Source organism: Benincasa hispida, unplaced genomic scaffold (assembly GCF_009727055.1).
Source record: "Benincasa hispida cultivar B227 unplaced genomic scaffold, ASM972705v1 Contig159, whole genome shotgun sequence".
Taxonomy (NCBI): Eukaryota; Viridiplantae; Streptophyta; class Magnoliopsida; order Cucurbitales; family Cucurbitaceae; genus Benincasa; species Benincasa hispida.
Window position 1 is genome coordinate 1,169,186 of NW_024064153.1, and position 12,830 is coordinate 1,182,015.

General features: G+C 33.9%; 1 protein-coding gene and 1 long non-coding RNA gene across 3 annotated transcripts; one reads left to right on the forward strand and one right to left on the reverse strand.

Moving 5' to 3' along the window:
• Nucleotides 1-647: 647 nt before the first annotated feature.
• On the forward strand, nt 648-11,027 carry LOC120068963 (kinesin-like protein NACK2). The gene is made up of 15 exons (XM_039020604.1): nt 648-870; nt 1,191-1,452; nt 1,620-1,709; nt 1,816-1,916; nt 2,021-2,134; nt 2,226-2,307; nt 2,567-2,634; nt 3,742-3,801; nt 3,880-4,004; nt 4,543-4,741; nt 6,080-6,214; nt 6,409-6,459; nt 6,554-7,474; nt 9,336-9,643; nt 10,642-11,027. Exons 2-15 carry the CDS (start codon nt 1,218-1,220, stop codon nt 10,967-10,969), a joined length of 2,817 nt encoding a protein of 938 aa, XP_038876532.1. The 5' UTR covers nt 648-870; nt 1,191-1,217; the 3' UTR covers nt 10,970-11,027.
• On the reverse strand, nt 7,181-12,043 carry LOC120068964. 2 transcript variants are annotated; one of them, XR_005479407.1, is made up of 3 exons: nt 11,909-12,043; nt 11,702-11,808; nt 7,181-7,316 (listed from the first exon to the last, which is right to left on the reverse strand). It is a non-coding gene; the product is annotated as an uncharacterized LOC120068964 (long non-coding RNA). The 2 variants fall into 2 exon arrangements; XR_005479408.1 differs by having other exon boundaries at nt 11,904-12,037.
• Nucleotides 12,044-12,830: the final 787 nt, after the last annotated feature.

Sequence of the window (12,830 nt, forward strand, 5' to 3'; positions counted from 1 at the left end):
TGTGTCATGATAGACACAGATAATAGTATATCGCGGTCTATCACTATTTGTAAATATTTTGGTTTATTTTCCTATCTCTAAAAAGAGCACTTAAAAAAGAAGATTTATTTTATATATTTATCTATTTCTTGCATAATCAAATCTATTTTCTATTTTTTGAGTTAAATGCATCAATTTTTTTAGAAATGTATACCATTTTGATTTTCTTAAAATAAAGCAATTTCCCTTAATGTTTAAAATGTAATCTATAACAAACAAAATCTATCATACAAAATAATTATTTAAAATTTTAAATTACAAAAAATAAAAAAAAATGATTATAAATCTATTTAAGTTATTATCTAAAATAAGATGTTTTTGTATTTATTTACTAAACATTCTAACCTACTTTTTTTTTAGTTTAAGTTAAAATTTACTAAATATTATTTTACTTTTTTTTATAATTAAAATTTGTCAACCATTATTTTAAAAGCACACAATTTCAAAGGAAGCCCAAGTATACTAAAAGAAACCCTCCAAATGGAAACTAAATCTATAATTTAATTAAGACAAAATAAAATAACACATAAAAAAAAGGGATTGTGGTGTTAGGCGTGCAGCATATAATGAAACGTCCCCGTTCCCTGGGTGAACGTGATTGACTGGAAACATTCCTATTTCAAAACCCTCTCTCACTTCACTCTCACCTGAAAATATAAAATTTAAAGTAGCCGTTACTTCTCTCTCTCTCTTCATCTGTGCTTCAAAATCCATTCTCCCATCTCAAATACTCTCTCCTTTCCCCATTTTTCACGTAAATGCTTTGCTCACTCTATCTTCCGCTCCGCTTTCTTCATCATTTCACTTCTTTCTTCTTCCATTTTCTCTTTTGTAAGCGTTTCTTCTCTTTCTTTGCTTCTTTTCCAACTCACTATCAATTCAATCAACAATGAACAATGAGCTTACTGTATGATGGATTCCCTACTTATGTAATATATGTTATGCCTGCTTACTTCATGTTTTCTGTTTCCGGATTTCTCCTTTTTCTTGCTTTTTTTCGCCAGTTTTGATGTGATTTCAAGAATTTCCAAGATTCCGCGTTTGTGGGTTTTACTTCTAATCTCTGCGGTGTACTGAATGACTGTTAAATGTTGGAATTCTTGGGGGATAATTTGGAGTACTTATAACGAAATTGTGTTTGTTACCCTTAGCCATAGGGTTTGTGAGCAGCGAAGGAGATGGTTAGAACGCCAACCACGCCGTTGTCCAAAATTCAGAGGACCCCTTCAACCACTCCAGGAGGAGGGGGTCCCAGAACCCGTGAGGAGAAGATACTTGTTACTGTGCGTATTAGACCACTGAACCGGAAAGAACAAGCCATGTACGATCTCATTGCTTGGGATTGTTTGGATGAACATACCCTTGTGTTCAAGAATCCCAATCACGAAAGGCCTGTAAATCCCTACTGCTTTGGTAATTATTTTTTTTTTCTTCTGTTCATGTTCTTCCTTTACCATTGTTCATAAATGTTGACCTTTGAAGTAATGAAATCAAAAGAGATTATGAAAGTTTAATTTCCGTGTAAGCAATATACTTTCCAAAGAATTTGATTGTATTATTTCTCTCCATACATGAAACAGATAAAGTTTTTGATCCTACATGCTCTACTCAGCGGGTATATGATGAGGGTGCAAAGGATGTTGCTTTATCTGCTCTTACAGGAATGAATGGTAACAACAGTTTTGCTGCGGCTCCTTTGAAATATAGAACATTTTTTTAGAACAAGCTTTTGTTCTGGATGTTACCCACTGTTATTAAATTCTTATTTTCCTGCAGCCACAATTTTTGCATATGGACAGACCAGCAGTGGTAAGACATTTACCATGAGAGGCATTACTGAGAACACTGTTAATGACATATTTGAACACATCAAGAATGTAAGCTATCTGAAGCTTTATGTATCTTTTGTCTACTTTATTACCTCATATTGTTCACTGAATCAAATTATAATTCAATTCAAATCTACCATTTCATATTGTAGACACCAGAGAGAAATTTTCTTCTGAAATTTTCAGCTCTGGAAATATATAACGAGACTGTTGTTGACCTTTTGAATTGCAAATCTGGATCTCTTCGTCTCTTGGATGACCCTGAGGTATTTGTAACAAGTCCTCTCTATGGATTGATGTTGACCTTTACCCACAACCATATTTAGTACGATAGAACATTTCATTTTCTAAATGCAGAAAGGAACCATTGTGGAAAAACTGATTGAAGAAGTTGTCAAGGACAGTGAACACCTTAGGCAATTGATTGGAATATGTGAAGGTAATCATCATTTTTATTCTTATTTTTCTTCAAATTGTATGTTGTCTTCATTATAATCACTTTTGAAAGCGACTTCATTGATTTAGAAATTCTTTCGGGACCCCTATACCCACACCTGAAAAAAGCAACCAGTTTTACTTGCTATAAATGGCAGAGAATGGAGGGAAAAAATTAGTGCATCTTAAAATGAGCTTTACCGAGCTTTTGTATTTTGTTAAATGCTTTTAATAATTTTGTCTTGACAATGTTGTCTCTACAGCCCAAAGGCAAGTTGGAGAAACTGCTCTTAATGATAAAAGCTCCAGATCACATCAGATAATTAGGCTGGTAAGCTCCAGAATAAGTTAATGATGGGAATAATGTGATTTACTGGTTGAATGTGCAATCATATTTCTCCTTATTAGGGTTTCTTTAATCAGTTTTTATTTTTGAGTTCAACTTCATCCCAATGATCCCTAGTAGTTCTTCTTGTTAAACTATGCCGTTAGACCACTTCAGAAATCATGTTCTTGATCTTTTTCCATGAGGCGTTAATACCTGTAAAGACTTTAAGTTTCCTACTCTACATCTCAATATAAGACATTTATTGATATGGTGGAGTATTGAAAGAGCTATAATACGTATTGACACTTATGCCTCTTTGTTCTAATAAGTCCTAAACTCTCTTTGAGATTAGATTAAGTGAGATTAAATTCTTCAAAACTGTTTTCCAGCCTTCAGTATTTTAATTCTGTTGGGTTGATGAATGTCCAGATTGCCTATTTATTATTCTCATGTCCATATGTGACTAATCGATAGTTTTCTTTAGACAAGTTTTTTCAAATCCAGTGGGTCTTTCTTAAAGGTGCAAACTACATACTAAAGTTGCTAGTCAGGCTGTTATTATCTTATCGTGCCAATCTAATTTGAATTAATGCTGTGAAGTTCATAATTTCAGAAATTTTGTTTGATAGGATCAGTTGAGTTTGGATGGCAGGTTTTGCTTTAGCCATCTTCAAAGCTTCGCAATATGCTGGCTTATATGTCATGCAATCATTTTCTCTTGGTGCACTTGCTAATTTGGGAGGCTTTCACTTTCCCTCATTAATGGTTTTATTTTCTTTACTTCGTTTTTCTTACTCCTACGAGTTTGTTTCCCTTGAACATTTCATATCGTGTTAAAAAATGTATAACTTTGGCTAATTGCTGCTCTCTATCTCTCTATTTCATGTGTTTGATTTGACAAATGTGAGAGTTTTGAGGTGTTAAACATTTTTTAAATATGGACATAATTCTCAGACTATAGTGTACGAACTTTCTAGATTTATTCACTCATGATTGTCTTGTATAATTTATATGTATAAATAATTCTTGTATAGAATATTTTATATATTTTGTTTAGCTTCATATGGGCTTATCTCTTGGTAACCCCACTTTCTTTTCCTCTCTTTTCAGACCATTGAAAGTAGCCTTCGGGAAGTTACAAACCGTGTGAAATCTTTCATAGCAAGTTTGGTATGTTGGACAGTACTTCCCACACTTTATCAACACATAGAGGGCTATATTTATGTTAGTTGGAACTATAATTTTCAGAACCTAGTGGACCTTGCTGGAAGTGAACGTGTTTCTCAAACTAGTGCAGATGGTACAAGATTGAAGGAAGGCAGCCACATCAACCGTAGTTTATTGACACTTACGACTGTCATTAGAAAGCTAAGGTAAAAAGCCAATTTAATCTAATTTAATTTAATTCCTTGAATAAAATGAAGAGCTGAAGGTAAGGTTTCGACACTTTATTCCATCGTGATTCACATCCAACTCGAACTATTTGTTCAAGCTAGTTATAGATTTTAACTTGTGCAACTGGAATTTTAGGGTTGTTCTGATATGTTCCTTATAGGAGTTGTTTGTAACTTTTTCTTATACCTTCTCATAATTTCAATGTGGAAAACAAATAGTTGCAAAGACTCCTTTTAATAATAACGTTGTGAAATTATATGGTTTCTTCTTTTTTGTAAGGGTAGAGGTTGGGAGAAGGTGGCCACGATACCATATGGGGATTTAAAAACGTGCACGAATATTGCACTTTGGGGAGTGGGTGGACAAGTATATTGCAGTAAAAGACTATTGTTCTTGGATTTCTATCTTCAAAATTTTCTCCATCTTGTATCAGGGGAACAAAAAGTTGTGAAGTCCTTTACTCCTTTTATTAATTAGGAGAAGTAATTATATAGTTCAATCTTCTCTTTTTTGCAGTGGCGGGAGAAGAGGTGGCCACATACCATACAGGGATTCGAAACTTACACGAATATTGCAGTCCTCACTGGGGGGAAATGCTCGAACAGCAATTATTTGTACGATGAGCCCAGCTTTAAGTCATGTGGAACAAACAAGGAATACACTTTCGTTTGCAACTAGTGCAAAGGAGGTTACCAATAATGCCCAAGTAAACATGGTATGTAACAATATTAAATTGTACTTCAAATACTGTAAGATTTTGTAGTAGCTTTTGATAACAATGTAATTGTTAGTTGTATTTTCTTTTTCTTATTAGCTTATTTGGAGACTTTGGAGGTCTTTCTTAGAAAGTCTCGTTGCAATGTTTAGCTTCCAGTTAAGACAAATGCCCTTGCATATAGGAGGATCTCATGTCCCCGCAGTCATTGAGTTTTTGTGAAGGAATCAAGAGCTACCTTTAATTTTTCTGGTTATTGTGTTGAACTTTTTATATACTTTTTCTTGAATAGGAAATAACTTTTTATTGATAATATGAAAAGTAAATTTTCAGGAAGGGGGGAAAAAAAGACTCCCAAGGGTGTGAGATTGAAAAGGAAAGGAAAAAACAGAATGGAGCATTACAACCATACAAATATATAAAGGAAACCAAAAACTAAAAGCCAGAGAACTAAAGACAGGAGCACCAAAGAAACCACAATTGTATTGAAAAAAAATCCAAAAAAAAAAGAAAAGAAAAAGAAAAGATAAAAAGAATTTGAAATGGTCCAATTCGGCTGTAACTTTCAGATTATCATTCGGCTGTAAGCCTTGTCATTTGCAAGGTCCTCTTCATTTTGTACTTAGCTTTGGATTCTAGTCTTTCTTGGAGATGATGAGAATGCTAGGGAGGTGTCAACCTAGTTGAGATGTCCTGGTGCATTTGCTGATCCGTTTTGTGCTTTTTAGTGTGCTTGATTGTTTTGCACTTTATGTTTGTTTCCTTCTTTTCGCTTGTAACATCTTTCATTATCTTAATGAAGTGGATTGTTTCTTGTTAAAAAAAAATGGTCCAAACGGAGAACTCCCAATCAATGAAGCTGAAGAAGAATAAGAGAAGGAAAGCGGGTCACAAACTTTTCACTACAATTGATGTAGAGATAATTCAACCATATTTGGAATTGTTTAGTGTTGAATATGGAAACTTTGAATGTGCAGAATTAATAGTATATGCTAAAAGATCTTGAGAACACTCAGATGAACAAACACTTTTATAAGATGAAACTGTCTAATTCAACCTTTCTTTATATAAAATAAAAACTCTGTTCCCCTTGCATATCCTCTTCTCATTTTTTGGAAAAGTTCCCTTTGCATATCCTTGTTTGTAAGGAAGCTGCTACCCATATCTCTTTGATACTAGATCTTTGGTTTCTTTATATTAAAGTATAATGTATTTTGATATTAGAAATTGGGAAACCCTGGAGTGGCTAGGTTGTAGATGGCATTCATGTAATAAAGAATTCAAAGATGAATTTGGCTTGGTCGATTTACTACTTGTTTCAACGTTCTTTTTTTCTAGGTTGTTTCAGACAACAGGTTATTGAAACATTTGCAAAGTGAAGTCGCCAGACTTGAGGCTGAACTCAAAAGTCCAGAGATGTCTTCTCCGTGTTTACAGTCTTTACTACTGGAAAAGGATAAAAAGATTCAGCAGGTATCACATTGTATCATCTTTTCACTTGAAACATTTTAAATGTTTCCTGTCATTGTGTTCGGCTAGCTGTAATTATACAGCCACAGAACTATGATAGGATTGAGTTTTTTATCTTCTTCATAGAGAGCCCAAATTTTAGGTTTCTATTGTTAATCCTAAATTATCTGTTCTCAGTTAGAGAATCTTTTTTGTAGATGGAGAGAGAAATTAAGGAGCTAAGGTGTCAACTTGCACAAGAAAAAAAGGTATTTTTGGAAACGGAGGTACTTTGATATTCAAGGTTTATAGTATTCACTTTTACTATTGAGTTTTAATTTCTGTACTTGTTGACTTTTCCAGGGTATAGATATAGATGAATGTGGACCGTCTCATGTAGTCAGGTGTCTATCTTTTCAACGAGACAATGATCGAGCTCCCACTATAATTCCTCCAGGATCCAAGCTAAGAAGTGTAGTCGGAGGAAGGCAAGGAGCTTTGAGGCGATCTGTTACGTCAATGGATCCATCCACTATTGTGCATGAAATCAGAAAGCTAGAACACAGTCAGAGGCAACTTGGTGAGGAAGCAAATCGAGCCCTTGAAGTGTTGCATAGGGAGGTTGCTTCGCATAAACTGGGGAGTCAAGAAGCTTCGGAAACCATTGCAAAGATGCTATCTGAAATCAAGGACATGCATGTTTTAAGCTCCATGCCTCAAGAAACCATTGCTGGAGATAAGACCAACCTGATGGAAGAGATAATTCGTTTTAAATCTGAAGGAACTGTAATAGAATCACTTGAAAAGAAACTTGAGAATGTTCAGAAATCTATTGACAAGTTAGTCTCTTCCTATCCAAGTCCAAACAATGAGGATACACCGGAGTTGAAGAACCAGTATAAAAGGAAGAAAGTACTTCCTTTTGCATTGAGTAATGCCACAAACATGCATCAAATTATTCGATCCCCATGCTCCCCTATGTCCTCTTCTCGTAGTGTGAAGAAGTATGAAACAGAGAACAGGGTTCCTGATAAAGTGATGATGGCGATTGATGAGCATTCAGGGATGCGTAAAGTTCCACCAAAGTGTGATGAAAACTGCAAAAATGTATCAAGGGATAGTACTCCTGTGTCACAGCAATCTAACTCAGTTAACGTGAAAAGAATGCAGAAAATGTTCAAGACTGCTGCTGAGGAGAATATAAGGAGTATAAGAGCTTATGTTACAGAGTTAAAAGAACGGGTGGCAAAGCTACAGTATCAGAAGCAACTGCTGGTTTGCCAGGTATACAAATTACTCAAACATTTTTTTCTCATTACATAAATCATGTAAATTGCCATTCCTTGAGAATACATTATGGATTAAGCGTGGAAAGAAATCTGCTAGTTAGGCAGCTAGGCCTAAGTCCAAGCTTTAGGGAAAAGGTAGAGTGAAAATATAGGAAAATTTAAGCAGTCAGGCAGTCAGTAACTATGCTATAGCTAATATAAATTATAGCAGGATAATTCGCACACAAGGAAGAAAATAATTCGATAAAAGGGAAATATAATTTTTACTAACCAAATGTAGCCCTCACCTCGTTTTTTGAAACCTCTTCTCACCACAATAGTCCTCTTCCTAGGATTTTTTAAAGAGATAGAGAAGAGAAGAAGAATAACTGCAAAAAGCAGACTAAATTGAGATGAGCTTGTAATGAAGATCCTCAAAGAAACATCTTACTTTCTTGCTCCTCCTTTGATAAGTCTTTATTATCCGAGGCCTCACAAAATGTTGTTTCCCAGGGTGGGTATAAACTTTAGATCTTAGGATTTAACTATTTGGTTTGTTATTTCTTTGTAAAAGCTGCTGTCCAGCCTATAAGGGAAATATAATTTTTACTAACCAAATGTAGTCCTCACCTCGTTTTTTGAACCCTCTTCCCACCACAATAATCCTCTTTAGAGATCCTAGGATTCTTTAAAGAGATAGAGAAGAGAAGAAGAATAACTGCAAAAAGCAGACTAAATTGAGATGAGCTTGTAATGTAGATCCTCAAAGAAACATCTTTATTCAATTTGATACTAACCAAAGTAGCCTGTGAATACACATACTTATAGGCTGGACAGCAGCTTTTACAAAGAAATAACAAACCAAATAGTTAAATCCTAAGATCTAAAGTTTATACCCACCTTGGGAAACGACATTTTGTGAGGCCTCGGATAATAAAGACTTACCAAAGGAGGAGCAAGAAAGTAATTTAACAGGGTTGGTAGTAGTGTGCGTTTTGTACGTTGGAATATCTTTTTGGTTTGTGGGGGTTATGTCGAGTTTATCCTTGTCTATGGTTTTCTTTATGCTTACATTTTGAGTACTGTTGGTTGCTGAATTTGGAGAGAATCAGCTCTCTCAAAAAGCTGGAGTATCTTGTTATTGCTTGTCTGTTAGTAAGTAAAATCGCCACACCTGGTGGCTTGATCATTGAGTTACTCTGTTTTATGGAAGATATTTGTGTGGATATTGTTATTGCAGGGGACCGGAATTGGATACCTAACACATTTAACCAATCCTAAAAAACTTAACAAACAGCCAAGAAATGGGCCTAGAGAAAGGGGGATGGAATATGGTCCTCATCCCCAGAGAGTAGTAAAGTTTGTTGTGCTTGAACGACCCCCTTCACGGTAATTTTCATCCAAAGATATTATGGGGTTCAAAAAAATGAGTTGGGCAGGTAGTTTACAAAATATCTAACAGAATGGCGTAAACAATTTAGAATCTCACTTCGTTTGTGTGCTGTTTCCCTATGCAATTGGCATTTGATGACAACATAAGTTGTGAAGTGTGCAATCATAAAAATTGACCTGCGAAAAATAAATGTCTTGCTTTAACACTATTTGAACTGGTTATTTTTTAGGATGTCTTGCTTTAACACTATTTGAAGTGGTTATTTTTTAGGATGATAAAGATTATTGAAAATGTACTAAAGACTAATTTTGAGTTTAACCTTACATAGGTCAGCACCAGCTGTCATTTTATTCTTACTTATATATGTGTTTATATTTATTTATTTGGAATCAGAAATGAGCATACCCCAGTATTTATATAATTATTGAATACATGATATATTTGCTTTAACACTATGTGTTTTCTTTTCCATTACATGTTTAAGGTATTGGATCTGGAAAAAAATGAGAATGAAAGTGGTGTGGCAATGGATACAGTTGAGCATACCCCAGTTTCTTGGCATACTATCTTTGAAGATCAGAGAAAGCAAATCATCATGTTATGGCATCTGTGCCATGTTTCCCTTATACATCGGACACAGTTTTACTTGCTATTTAAAGGGGATCCATCTGATCAAATTTATATGGAAGTTGAATGGAGAAGATTGACATGGTTGGAGCAACACTTGGCGGAGCTTGGAAATGCCAGTCCAGCACTTCTAGGCGATGATCCTGCCAGCTCTGTTTATACAAGGTATAAACTGTTGACCATCATGTAACTTGAGATGCAATATATTTTTTAAGGCTCCATTTAATACCATTTCGGCTTCGTTTGGTAATTATTTCATTTTTTTGTTTTTTGTTTTTTGAAATTAAGTCTATTTCCTCACATTTCTTACAATGGTTTGCATCAAGAGTTGAATTTTTAGCCAAATTTCAAGAACAAAAACAAGTTTTTAAGAACTACTTTTTTTAGTTTTCAAAATTTGGCTTGGTTTTTGAAGACATGGCTAAAAAATAGGTAAGAAAGCAAGAAATTTAAGGGTGAGAGGGGTGTTTTTAGGCTTAATTTTAAATAACTAAACACAAAAAATGAAATGGTTACCAAATGAGGCCTTTGTTTTTTATTTTTAGTTTTTGAAAATTAAGCATATTTTCTCTCATTTTGTTACGGTAGTTTGCATCTTGTTTTAGTACAAGAGTTGAATTCTTATTTAAGCTCCAAAAACAAAAATAATTTTTTAAAAACTAATTTTTTTTTAGTTTTCAAACTTTGATTTGGTTTTTGAAAATATTGGTAAAAAATAGATAACAAAACAAAAAATTTAAAGGTGAAATGAGTGTTTATATGCTTAATTTTCAAAAACTAAAATAAAAAACCAAATGGTTACCAAATGAGATCTTGATTTTTTATTTTTAGTTTTTGAAAATTAAGCCAATAAACACTCGTATCACCTCTAAATTTTTTGCTTTGATTTTCTACTTTTTACTAATGTTTTCAAAAAATGAAGCCAACTTAAAAAAAAAAAAAAAAAAAAAAAAAAAAAAAAAAAAAATTGTTTTTTGAATTTGACTAAGAATTTAACTGTTTTACTTTAAAAAAGATAAAAACACGGTAAAAAAATTGAGAGGAAATAAACTTAATTCTAAAAAACCAAATGCCCAATAGCTACAAAACAAGCCTAAGCTATCCGTTTTTTTTTTTTTTTTATAATTTTAAGACCATAATAATGGCATTGCAATGCTTTGCAGTGTCAAGGCTCTGAAGCAAGAAAGGGAGTATCTTGCAAAGAGGGTGAGCTCTAAGCTAACAGCAGAGGAAAGAGAAATGTTGTATGTGAAATGGGAAGTTCCACAAGTAGGAAAACAGAGAAGGCTTCAACTAGTCAACAAGCTATGGACAGATCCTCTTAACATGAAACACATACAGGACAGTGCAGAAATTGTTGCAAAGCTGGTTGGCTTCTGTGAATCAGGTGATCATGTTAGCAAGGAGATGTTTGAACTTAACTTTGTTTGTCCTTCTGATAGGAAGACTTGGATGGGCTGGAATCTAATCTCTAATCTGTTAAATCTATAATGATCTTTGTTACACTTCACACTTGTATAGATGCTTTCATGAGCTCTCTACTTTGAAATGTTCAACCCTCTGAAACTTCTGGTGGGAGCTGTGGTAAGAAATGAACTAACCTAGATTATGTAATATTGTTCTCCCAAGTTGTGCATATGGCATGTTGAGTTTTTTTCTGTTGCCCATGTGCAATCAATGCAAGGTAAGAGTGAATTCTAATATCCTTTTATAATTTTTTATATTGTATGTAATTTTAAGTTTAACTTAAATATAAGGAAGTGAAGCTAGAGCAAGAATCGAATTCCTTAAAATTAGGTCTCAGAGATACATAGCTGAGTTGAAGTAATAGGTATTTTTATAAATTCTGAATGAATATTACTCAAATAAATTTGTAATTACTAAGAAGTATTATGTTAAAAACGTCACACTTACATCATTCGCATCCATGCAAGCAGTTGATATTGGACGCAACATTTGCGTTGGAAGCCAAATGCTTCAATAGGTATAGTTGAAATCGGAAATAAAGTATTGTTATATCATGCCATATCTTAAATCAAATTTAAGATCTTATATAGAAGAAAGACCCACTACCAAGATGGAAGAATTAAGATGAACTACGTCAATTGACACTTTGCCGTTATCATCATCCACTTTAGAACCAAAGATTGTCCTGTCTCCAACTACATTATCCTTACTAAATCACACTAGGTGAAATTTATATGAAACATAACTAATACTAACCTTTATATTTTGTGAGGTCAAAGTTGTTTTTGAATCATCTTCCTTGTGTAAATCCAAGACCTAGCCTTGTGAGTTGAAATAGAAAACTTCTTCTTTTCCGGGAAGCCCTAGGAAAATAAAGGAAGAAAGAGTTGTTGAGAGAGAAATATGCTATATAAAAGGTGTCTTTCAAGCTTAACTTTGTTGAATTGAAGAGGCCCACCTCACCTCTCCCCTCCCCACTAACTCTTGCTGGAATGAGTGGCTTGAAACGGTTGATTTCTACGCTTTCCGAAAAAAATCTCTCTAATCATACAGTGGAAAATAAGCTTCCACAATGGAACGGAGCGTGGAGGATGTGGGTCCTTTCTCCTTTAGTTAGAACTTGGGTCATAAAGTTTCATTATTTCATTTCCCTTTTGTCGATCATGAGGACATTTTTAGGCCGATTATCATCATTCCTAAAGGATTCTTCATAAATTAAAAATGTTAACGTTCTTTCCTTTTCTTCTTTTACTCTTCAATAGTTTTCTCTTTTAACACCTAATGAGGAACTTCACTTTTTGAATCATTGATTCCTTTGTAATGATATGGACAAAAATTTCCTCAAATTGAGTTGCCCTCGGGGCATTCATGAATTGTCTTAATATACTTCACTACAAACACAATATCTAAACGAGTATGAGATAAAGAAATAAGTTTTCCTACCAGCCTTTCGTATTTTTTATTATCTTTTACCTCAACGTCTGTTGCAGCTTGCAATTTTAAGTTTGGCTCAATATAAGTTTTTGTTGTCCTATAACCAAGTAAGCATGTCTCTTCAAATAAATCAACAATATATTTTATTTGAGCTACAGTGATACCCTTTTCGACCTGACAAATTTTGTCCATAGGAAGTATTTCAATGTTTACAAGTCTTTGATTTGAAATTCTTTTAGCCAGCTTTCGCTTTAAACTATTCAACTTAGCTTCATTATTTTCTTTGAGAATCATTTCATCGACATATATATCAAAACAACCATCTTATCATGACTAGTTTGTTTATAGAAGATGGAATCGTATGCTTGACTCTGGAGGAAGCCATAACTTGACACCTATTTTCTTAAAATGTTCAAACCATACTCTAGGAGACTATTTAAGGTCGTAAAGG

Bases quoted from the DNA above. Each gene is read 5' to 3' on its own strand.
- LOC120068963 (XM_039020604.1), top strand. From the start codon at position 1,218: ATGGTTAGAACGCCAACCACGCCGTTGTCCAAAATTCAGAGGACCCCT. The intron at 1,453-1,619 runs GTAATTATTTTT...TACATGAAACAG, and splicing joins TGTAAATCCCTACTGCTTTG to ATAAAGTTTTTGATCCTACA. The intron at 3,802-3,879 runs GTATGTTGGACA...TATAATTTTCAG, and splicing joins AATCTTTCATAGCAAGTTTG to AACCTAGTGGACCTTGCTGG.